General features: G+C 64.0%; 1 protein-coding gene across 4 annotated transcripts; it reads right to left on the reverse strand.

The window, feature by feature from the left end:
• Nucleotides 1-2,235: 2,235 nt before the first annotated feature.
• Nucleotides 2,236-9,164, reverse strand: JAML (junction adhesion molecule like). 4 transcript variants are annotated; one of them, XM_068167764.1, is made up of 8 exons: nt 9,049-9,164; nt 6,286-6,334; nt 4,584-4,747; nt 3,974-4,199; nt 3,688-3,817; nt 3,305-3,365; nt 2,984-3,082; nt 2,236-2,795 (listed from the first exon to the last, which is right to left on the reverse strand). In XM_068167764.1, exons 2-8 carry the CDS (start codon nt 6,326-6,328, stop codon nt 2,634-2,636), a joined length of 885 nt encoding a protein of 294 aa, XP_068023865.1. In that variant the 5' UTR covers nt 6,329-6,334; nt 9,049-9,164; the 3' UTR covers nt 2,236-2,633. The 4 variants fall into 4 exon arrangements, with proteins under 4 accessions (XP_068023865.1, XP_068023864.1, XP_068023866.1 ...); XM_068167763.1 differs by lacking the exon at nt 9,049-9,164 and having other exon boundaries at nt 6,286-6,481; XM_068167765.1 differs by lacking the exons at nt 6,286-6,334; nt 9,049-9,164 and having other exon boundaries at nt 3,974-4,142; nt 4,584-5,157.
• Between the last annotated feature and the right edge of the window lie 1,223 nt (nt 9,165-10,387).

The following is a 10,387-nucleotide window of genomic DNA, read 5'->3' on the forward strand; positions in this document are numbered from 1 at the left end:
ATGGCTGGAGCGGTGCTGGAGCAGGCAGGCAGTAAATGCTATGGTTGGTGGATTTCAGCAGGGGAAGTGGGAGGGCAGAAAAATTTTCCCCTGAACAGGAGGGGAAGGTTCCTGGCGCTGGAATGCTGCTCCCTGCTCCCGGGGTCCGCTCCTGGGCTCTGCTCCGGGGGCTGTGGCACACAGCAGCTCCAGCAGCCTGCTGAGCCCAGGAGCTGGGTCCTGCCGGGCTCCCCTCTGGCCGTGCAAACTTGCCAAGCACCACTCAGAGAGTCTCTCTCCCTCCAGAAAGGGCTCAGGCGCTGTCCCGCGGCGCAGGCCTGACCCTGAGGGTTCCCACGGCCCCTGCAACACCCTGGTTTCAGTGGGGACATGCAGATGTGCCACCCCTGCCTGGTTGGAGGCTGGCAACCCACCCCTGCTCACACCAGGGGCAGCAGCAGTTGCCACTCTTGAGGGTAGAATAGAATAGAATAGACCAGGTTGGAAGAGACCTTTGAGATCATCAAGTCCAACCTCTCACCCAACACCATCTGATCAACTAAACCATGGCACCAAGCTCCCCATCCAGTCTCTTCCCAAACAGCTCCAGTGATGGTGACTCAGGAGTGCCCTCCTGCTGCCAGGCAGAGAGCAGAGGCACTGAGCTGGCCTGGGGAGGGCAGAGGGTTCCACAGGGTCAGCCTGCCCAGCAGCCTGCCCAGCATGCCCAGGCTGAGGCACAGCCACGAGCAGGCAGCCTGCAGTGGGCACTACACCCCCAGTTCCCTGCCCACTTCCAGGCCAGCACAAGAGCAGAGCCCTCACCTCCCGGGGTACCGAACTGCCAGCACCACCCAGCAGCATCCCAGCTCAGGACCATGCCCTCTCCATCCAGAGCTGGGCTGCAGCTGCCTGCATTTAGCCCTTACCTGGCTCTTATCACCCAGAGACCCCTCCCCAGCCAAGAGAGGGGATCAGAAGAGGAGAGCAGAGGTGAGCCCTGGGTTGAAGTGGGTTTCATGAAGCAGCCAAAGTGTCAGCAGTGCCAATAGACAGTGCCTGAAGTGACATTCAGCCCAGGGAGCGCACAGTGGTCACAGCCAGCAGCAAGGCAGCCCTCAGGAGGAGGAAGAGGAGCAGGGCCAGCAGGACCCCAAGCAAGGAGCCTCCCCCAGCAGCAAACTCCCCCCTCCCTTTATACTGAGCATGACATTTATGGGATGGGATTCACCTGGAGGCACTTCAGGTCACCGACCTGGCTGACTCCACACTCCTGCAAGCCCATGGGTGGCTTGGGATGGTTCCAGCAGCACCAGGAGAGGGATGCAGGCTGGTTGGGTTTGATGCAGGCTGGTTGGGTTTGATGCAGGATGATGCAGCAGGATCAGGCAGGAGAAGGGCCAGGGGCGTCCTGGAGCTACAGCACTTCTCAGTTCCTGTGCACCTGAGCTCTGAGGAGGACAGGATGGGGCAGGGGGAAGGCAGGAGGGGCAGAGAGATGCTCTGCTTCCCAACCAGCTCCAGGAGGGCAAGGGGGGCAGCCAGGAGAGCAGGCACCAGAGAAGTTCCCCGGGCGAGCACAGTCAGCCTGCTTTGCAAACGCTCCCTGCAGACGTTTCCCAGCCACGCTGGGCAGGCAGAGCGCTCTCTGCTCTGCTGGAGCAGGTCCTACCACCCTACAAAGGGCCGTGGAGCTCACCCCTAACCCCCTCCCGACAGCCCAAACCCAGCCCTGCTTGCAGAGCCCTGCTGGAGGCCCTCGGCATCAGCCAGCAAAAGCGAGGAGGGTGGCAACGTGAAACGAAGCAGTGCGGGCGGCGCAGGCTGCGCCGCAGTCCCCCATCCCCGGGGCCGGTGGGAGGTGGGCAGGGGCTGCACCTGCAGCTGTCACACAGCTAAATATAGGGCAGCGGGAGAGCTGGCACTGCCACCGCGCTGCCCCGGGGCCCCGGCAGGGGCTGCTGGGCTCCCCCCCGGGCAGGGCAGAAGTGCTCCCCCATAGAGAGGGTGCACGGGTGGCATGGGACACCCCACTGCCCCCGGGGGTCTGCCCCTTAACCCCTGCAAGCCAGGGCAGCAGCGAGGTTCAGGACAGCCCAGAAGGGCCTCTTCAAGCCCTTTGTGGCCCATTTGGGGTCCCTGTGCCCTGGAGGCAGCGGGGCAGGCATGGGGGCCAGGTACCAGCTTGCAGGGGCTGCCGGGCCATGGGCCAGGCAGATTTTGGCACACGTGGGCACCACACACTTCAGCAGGATGTAAAAGGAAGCCAGGCACAGGGGAGACTCCCTGAGCTTTATTATCTTCAGCAGATCCCATTGGCATGGCTCCTGCTGCATGTCCCCCTTCCCCCCACCCCCTGCCAGGCTCTCCTTGTGGATCTGATCTCAGGGTCCGGAGCTGCACAGGCCAGGACCAAAGCTGGAGCGTGGAGGCTCTGCCCACTGTGCCCTCTCTCCAGAAACCAGGAGAGAAGAGCCAGAGACAGGTCTGCCCTGGTCCTGTGCCAGCAGCTGTGGGGTGGGCAGCGTCCCGGCTGTGGCACGGAGCACAGGGGGAAGTGGCACCACCTCTTGAGGAAGGGCTGGCAGCAGAGTGCTGGGGTGCCCGGAGGGGGCAGAGATGGCCTCACACAGCTGCTCACAGCCCCAGCACGGCTACTGCTCCCCCTCCGGAGCTCTGGGAAGTGCTGTCCCTGCTCTGCTGCAGGCTTCCTCTCTCTGTCCGTCTCCCTGCGTCCCCTCTTGCATCCATTCTGCCGGGATCTCCCTCCTGGCCAGCTCCACGTAGACGCCGTTCTCCCGGAAGGGAGAGGGATGCTGCGAGGAGGAAGGGGCAGGGCATGAGTCTGGGTGCAGGCAGGAGGCAAGGGACACCACTGCCTGGTGTGGGGACTGAGGGGTCAGGCCCTGGGTGCCACCACCCCGGGGGAGGGGGTTCACCAGCCCTGCAGCTGCATGCCTTGCCCATGCCTGCCACGGCTCAGGGCAGCTGCTCTCCTCCTCACCATGGTTATGTAGGTCTCCTCAGCCCTCTTCTTCTTCTTCTTTGCATCTTGTTCAGCCTTGGGTTCCTCAGTGCCAGGGATGGAGGAGTAAAGTGCTTCCTACCAGGGGCAGAGCAGGACACTTGACACAAGCAGACCCCAAATACACGAGAGCTGCCTTAGCTCCTTCACAGGACTAGCACCAAGAGCCACGGCTGCCCAGCAGCCCTGCACACTCCATCCCTCCCCTTCTCCTGCCTCTCCTCTCCCCCTGTGGCTCCCACGGGTTGTGGTCGTGTCCTAGGAGAGGTCCCCTCCACTCAGCTCAGCCCCAGCTCTCACCTCGGGTTTGTTCTTGCTGCCATCGTTTCCAGTCCTCTCCAGGGCTGTGTGGGCTGCAGACCTTGAGGGAAGGCAACAGCGGCGTCAGCTCCGGCAAGAAGCATCTCCTGCTCCTCCTGGCCCCAGCCCTCCCTCTCCTGGGACCCCGGGATGGGTCCCTTTGGACGCGGCGCAGGAGAGTTCAGGCGGCGTGGGGCAGGGCAGGGCTGAGTGACACTAGAGGGCGGCAGGAGCCTGCACGCCGCTGTGGGCACTGGCATCGCGGCGGGGTTGAACCCTCTGGTCCCTGCAGCTCCAGCCCTGCTTGGCCTGGCCGAACAGCGCAGGAAGGCTGCCAGCAGATGCTTTGCTCAGCCCCAGAACCCCGCAGCTGGTGTCGGTACCTCCTCCTCAGGCTGAGTCCGGCCAGGAAAGCCAACACCACGGCCACGCAGCCGCCGCCCGCGGCCGCAGCCCAGAGCCTGGAGTCTCCTGGGGCTGCGGAGTCCTGGGCGCCCGCCGCCGCCTCTTGTCCTGCCGGGGAGACAGCAAGGCAGGGGATGGTACAGGCAGGGGATGGTACAGGCAGAGCCCCCAGCCCTGCTCCGCAGCAGCCGGGGCGGCAGGTTGAAGAGCTTCCCGCAGGCTCTGCGTGAGGGCAAAGCGGGCAGCGGGGCGGGGGGCGGTCACCTCTGTGCCCGGCGGGGCGGACGTGCAGCACGGTCTGGTTCTTGAAGATGCTGCCGCAGTTTCGCAGCCGGATCTCGCACACGTAGCTGCCGCTGTCGTTCACCCGCAGGTCCTGCAGCCGGATGGAGCCATCCCAGCGGGAGATGTCCCCTTGCCACTGTGCCCGCTCCTGGAAACGGCCCACAGGGATGCCCCGGTTGTTGTAGTAATAGAACACCATCTCCTCCTGCCAGGGCACAGACAGCGGCGGGTGAACGGAGCCCAGCAGCAGGGCAGTGCCCTGTGCGGTGCCTTCCCTGCTCCACGCTCTCCCCCTCTGCCCGGGGTGGCCTCTCCACGCGGGAGAACCCAGCTGCCTCCCACGCTGCCCCGGAAAGCCCCAGGACACGGCACCCAGCACGGTGCTTCCCCCGCGGTGCGGGGCCGTGGCAAACGGTGGAGGTGTTCCTCCCTCCGCTCGCTGGGGAAACTTCCCTCCTCCCTCGGCCCGGGCTGGGCTGACAGACTTCCCACAGCCTCCCGACGGCACCAGGGCTGCCCGTCTCGCCCTGCCCTCCACCTGCCCCCCCAGCACGCCGCTCCGCTGCCCACCCCCGCGGTGCCAACCCACCTTCTGCGTGCCATCTCCTGCCAGGCGCAGCCAGTCCACTTTGGCCATGGTCCAGCCCCGGGACACCAAGTCTAGGAGGCGGCACGGCAGCAGGACGGAGTCCCCCGCGCCCGCCTGCAGCAGCGGCTGGGTGAGCACCCAGGCGGCCCCGGCGCGGCACGGCTCTGCCGGGGACAGGGAGAGCAGCATGAGCGCCGGCAGGACGCCCAGCCGCAGCCCGCCCGTCCCCATGGGCTGCTTCCTCTGCGGAGAACGCCGGGGCGGGAGGCGCCGGGGGGTCCGCAGCGCAGCGGGGAGGCCCTGCCGCCCGTGCAGGCAAAGCCTCTCGCTGAGCCCTGCCCGTGGCGTGCCCGGCGTGGGGGGCAGCTCATCCTCCCAGCCCCCCGAGCCGGGGCTGCGGCGCTCGCCCGACCAGCGAGTGGGGAAGCGCAACCCCAGCCCTCTGCGTCTCCCAGCCGAAGCCTGCAGCTCCTGCAGGGTTGTTCCTGTGAGTCACTGGCTGGGAGAACCTGTGCGGCTCTCATCTGCCCCGGGCCAGGGGCAATTCAGCTGCTCCACAACGAACTTCAGTTCCTCCTTCCCAACCTGCCCATTTGGCTTCCTTAGCCCTTGCTCACAGGCTCGTGACCTGGCCTTGGACTTGTCTGGCCACATAACTTAGACTGGAGATTAGGACAGCGAGGGTGGAAAGAGGCTGGCACAGGCTGCCCAGGAAGGCTGTGGAGGTGCTCAAGACCAGGCTGGATGAAGCCTTCCTGGGCAACCTGGGCCGGGGGGGATTGGAACTGGATGATCTTTATGGTCCCTTCCAACCCAATCCATTCTGTGATTCTCCAGCTGCTGCTCAGGGCTTGCCAGAGAAGCTGGGCAGTGGAGGGGGGACAAAGACAGCAGAGGAGCATCAAAGGGCACAGGGCTGGCACAGGACTGGCACAGGGCTGGCACAGGGCTGGCACAGGCAGCAGCAGGCTGCCGCCGCAGTGGGCTGTGAAGCGTGAGGCAGGAAGGGGAAACAACTGCGAGAGAAGAGGTCCCTGGAGCTCCTGCAGAGAGGCTCTGCATGCTCTGGCAGGAGCTGGTGAGCAGAGCAGCTGAGCTCAGGCAGTTGTTTGTCAGGAACTGGGGGAGGTGATTCAGAGGGAGCTGCTCAGACAGGTCGGCTGCTCCTGCCGCCTGCCCGCTCCGCTCCCTCTGTCCACAGCCGCTGGGGGCTGGGCCCTGGCAAGGCACCAACTGTTTGTCCACTGCCCTGTGAGTAATAGATGCAAAGTGCTGCAGCTTCCCTAACTGGTTTCTTTAGGTCTTGACCAGCTGTGCAGCTGAAAATGACAAACATTTGCCGGTGGAGAAGGGCAGAGGAGCCGGTGGCCTCGGGCAGAGCCAAAACCAGTGCCTGGGAAAGCTCTCCCTGTATTTAAACCTGGCCAAGCAGCTGCAGAGCCTCCAGAGCCTGGCAGAACAAGGACAGGAGCCAGCCAGGGATGCCACTGCATTCTGGAGCCTGTCTATGTGTGAGCTCTGTGGGAAGAGAATTTGCTGCACCCAGCAAGTTCCTGGTGCCCAGGAGCCCAACTACTGCTGCCAGCCCCACGCCAAACCCCCAGGGGTTCTCCCCACGGGAAGAGAGGAACCAGTGGGACCTCCAGCAAAGGCAGGGGGGAAAGCAGGCAAGCACAAACCACCAGCATGACCTACAGCTTACCCAGCCACGTCAGCACCAGGGTCAGGCTCAGCAACACCTTCATTTTAGTCTAGAAAGAAGAGCAGAGGTGAGGCGAGCATCAGGCTCCCCTGGGGCAGGGCACCAAGCTGAACCCCTGGGTCAGGAGAAGGCTTCCTGCAGTTCTGCTGCTGCTCAGATGCTCAGCCTGCTGGGTCAGCCACGGTGAGCTGGGAGCCTGGTGCTCAGTGAAGCACAGATGTCAGCTAGGTCTTGGTTTGAGAATGCTCTGGGGAGGAAGAGTGAGCTGGGGGAGGGCTCAGCCTGAAACACCTTTGCTTCTTCCCCACCAAGTAATGAATCCTTCCTGTGGGGGTTGAGAGTCACTTGCATCTGAACTGAGATGTTCACAGATGAGCTCAGAAAGCACTGAGAGGTTGCTTTGTGCTGCCTGCTCCGAGAGGTCTGGCCCTGAGAACGTGGAACCCTTGCTCCAGAATCAGACCCCTTGCTGCAGGGTGCTGGAGAGAGCCACAGGAGACAGAGCCTCCTCCCTGGACCTGTTCAAGGCCAGGTTGGACAAGGCCTTGAGCTACCTGGGCTGGTGGAAGGTGTCCCTGGCCACCAGTTCCAACCATCCAGTTGGAACTGGATGCTCTCTAAGGCCCCTTCCAACCCACCCCACCCCATGCTATGAGCCTGAAAGAAGAGGCAAGGAACTGGATGCTCTCTAAGGCCCTTTCCAACCCACCTCACCCCATGCTATGAGCCTGGAAGAAGCAGCATGGTGCCCATCTGCTCCTGCCCCTTCCATCCTCTGGAGCAACCCCAGGGGCTGTGCTCCTGGGACACCAATCTTCCTGGGGCAGCCACCTATGGCCCTGGCACCCCATGCAGGACTGACAGTGACACCAGGTGCAGAGGGCAGCAGGGAGGTGCCAGAGGCCCTGCCAGCTCCATGCCAGCACCGGGGAGCTGCAGGAACAGCCAGGGTGGCTCCGCTCCTCCTGGCCACCGCTGCTCAGCCCCCAGGAAAGCCTCCATCCCTCTGCAGGGCCAGGCATGTTCCCTAATCCCTTGTTCTTTCCAAGGGCATTTTCCTCAGAAGCACCCTGAGACAGGCTCAGACAGGGACTGCAGGCCCAGGAGGAGCTGCTGGAGGGGCCAGGGCTCTGTTCCAGGCTGAGGAACAGTCCCCACCGCTTTCCGCTCAGCAAGGGCAGAGCAGCTCAGCCCTTCAGAGCAGCACAGAATTGGGTGGGTTGGGAAAGCCCTCTGAGGGCATCCAGTCCAACCAGCAGCCCAACCTCACCCTGACCACCAAAGCCTGGACCCCAGTGCCACGGCCACAGGTTCCTTGAGCCCGTGCAGGGATGGGGACTCCGCCACCTCCCTGAGCAGCCTGCTCCAGCCCCTGACCGCTCTGGCACCGCAGGAATTGCTCCCAACAGCGAGACAGTTTTTCCTCACCCTCCCCTTCCCACGCAGAGGAGTGGCAAGGAGGGACCTGCAGAGCCCTCTCAGGGCTGCCCTTCCTCTGCCGTGCCCTGCTTGAGGGCTGGGCTGTGCGGGGGTGGCTGCGGAGGGCAGAGCTGTGCGGTGCCTGCCGCCCGCGGCTCTCCCGTGCGCAGCCCTCACGACCTGCAAACGGCACAGCTGCTTCCCAGCTCCGCGGCTCTCAGCTGCAGCCCAGCTCCGCGGCTCTCAGCTGCAGCCCAGCTCCGCGGCTCTCAGCTGCTGCCCAGCTCCGCGGCTCTCTCTCAGCTGCTGCCCAGCTCCGCGGCTCTCTCTCAGCTGCAGCCCAGCTCCGCGGCTCTCAGCTGCAGCCCAGCTCCGCGGCTCTCCTCAGCTGCAGCCCAGCTCCGCGGCTCTCAGCTGCAGCCCAGCTCCGCGGCTCTCAGCTGCTGCCCAGCTCCGCGGCTCTCTCTCAGCTGCTGCCCAGCTCCGCGGCTCTCTCTCAGCTGCAGCCCAGCTCCGCGGCTCTCAGCTGCAGCCCAGCTCCGCGGCTCTCCTCAGCTGCAGCCCAGCTCCGCGGCTCTCAGCTGCAGCCCAGCTCCGCGGCTCTCTCTCAGCTGCAGCCCAGCTCCGCGGCTCTCAGCTGCAGCCCAGCTCCGCGGCTCTCAGCTGCTGCCCTGCAGCAGGGCACAGCCTCCTGCTTTGCTCAGAGCTCTGAGACTCGAGCAGAGCTGCACCCACCCGGGGTCGCCCCTCTGCAGGACCCAAAAGGGGAGCCAGCTTCGAAGCAGGCCCTCAGCAGGCAGAGCCTCTGTGCAGCGGGGAGGCTGCGCTCAGAGCTGCTGCAGCTGAGCTGCTCAGCCCCTTGCTTGCCACCAGATCCTTCCTGGAGCTACCACTCTGTTTCTCAGAATGAATTCTGCCCTGGCTGGGAGCAGATCTTTGCAGGGTCTCCCTCTGTGCCAGGCAGCAGCTGAAGACAGCACCCACTCAGCCAGGCTGCTCTGTCTCTTGCAGTGCTGACACATCCAGCTCCTTCCCCAGGGTAATTGCTTTGACTGGGGGAGGGGAACACACAGACACCCTCCTGGAGGTGCTGAAGGCCAGGCTGGATGAGGCCTTGAGCAAGCTGGGCTGGTGGGAGGTGTCCCTGCCCGGGGCAGGGGGTTGGCACTGGGTGATCTCCGAGGTCCCTTCCAACCCAACCCACTCTGTGCAGCTCTGAATCCTGCCCCCACATTTTCCAGGGGGAGCAGAACCTTCCCCAGCTCTCTTTTCAGGAAGGAAAAAAAAAACCCAACCCCCAACCAGCTGGAAAGGTAAATAGGATGGCAAAAAGCAACCACTCACCCAAGTGGGGCTGGGGGCAGCCAGGTTGCCTCTTGAGCAAAGGGCTCTCCAGTGACTAATTCAGAGCCTCTGAATGGGTTGCTGAAGCCTCCTGAGGATGTCTGCCTCAGGCTTCTCTCACTCATCAGCTTCTGCTTTCAAAGTCACAGCTCAGGTTCAGCTTGATGGTCACTTTCACTGAGGAAGTTCCAAGCTGGAGGTCCCTGACACATCAGAATGGAGAAGGGGCTGGGGCAGAGAGCTGAGAACCCCCAGCTGTGGCCAGGGACACCTCCCCCCCAGCCCAGGCTGCCCAAGGCCTCATCCAGCCAGACCTTGAACACCTCCAGGGAGGGGACAGCCACAACCAGCAACCCAGCACCACCCAACCATGGCCCCAAGGGCCATGGCCACAGGTTTCTGGAGCACCTCCACCACCTCCCTGGGCAGCCTGGGCCAGGTCCTGACCCCTCTGGCAGCAAGGAACATTATTCCTCCTCTCCAACCTCAGCCTCCCCTGGCACAGCTTCAGGCCTTTTCCTCTCCTATCACCTGAGAGGAGGGAGAGGAGCTAAACCTGGCCCAGAGTAGCTGAACCCAGAGCTGCCATCCCAGGGGGCTGCTGAGCTCCAGAAGCTGTCATCTGCTGAGGGGTGAAGGTGCTGAGGGGTGAAGGTGCTGAGGACAGATCTGACCCCGAGGGGAAGAGGTCCCCAGAGCCCCTTTAGCAGCTCCATGCCTGCAGCTCAACTCTGCAGCCTGCCCCAGCTGGGGCTGTCCCTGCTGCCTGCAGGGGGCTTGCACAGGATGCCCTTGGAGGGCCCCTTCCAGCCCAGGGCCATCTGTGAACTGCAGTGAGGGCTTCAACAGCACAGGAGCTCCAGCAGAGGCGAGCTGAAGGTCCTGCCTGCAAGGCAGCTCAGCTCCAGGTCTGGCTCTTGCTCCTGTCTGCAAGGCAGCTCAGCTCCAGGGCTGTGTCTTGCTCCTGCCTGCAAGGCAGCTCAGCTCCAGGGCTGTGTCTTGCTCCTGTCTGCAAGGCAGCTCAGCTCCAGGGCTGTGTCTTGCTCCTGCCTGCAAGGCAGCTCAGCTCCAGGGCTGTCTCTTGCTCCTGCCTGCAAGGCAGCTCAGCTCCAGGGCTGTGTCTTGCTCCTGCCTGCAAGGCAGCTCAGCTCCAGGGCTGTGTCTTGCTCCTGCCTGCAAGGCAGCTCAGCTCCAGGGCTGTGTCTTGCTCCTGCCTGCAAGGCAGCTCAGCTCCAGGGCTGTGTCTTGCTCCTGCCTGCAAGGCAGCTCAGCTCCAGGGCTGTCTCTTGCTCCTGCCTGCAGCTCAGGCCTCAGCAGCCTGTGCCCCCCCAGCCAGCCC

Source organism: Melanerpes formicivorus, unplaced genomic scaffold (genome assembly GCF_026170545.1).
Source record: "Melanerpes formicivorus ecotype bairdi unplaced genomic scaffold, bMelFor1.0.p_v2 SCAF_123, whole genome shotgun sequence".
NCBI classification, from domain to species: domain Eukaryota; kingdom Metazoa; phylum Chordata; class Aves; order Piciformes; family Picidae; genus Melanerpes; species Melanerpes formicivorus.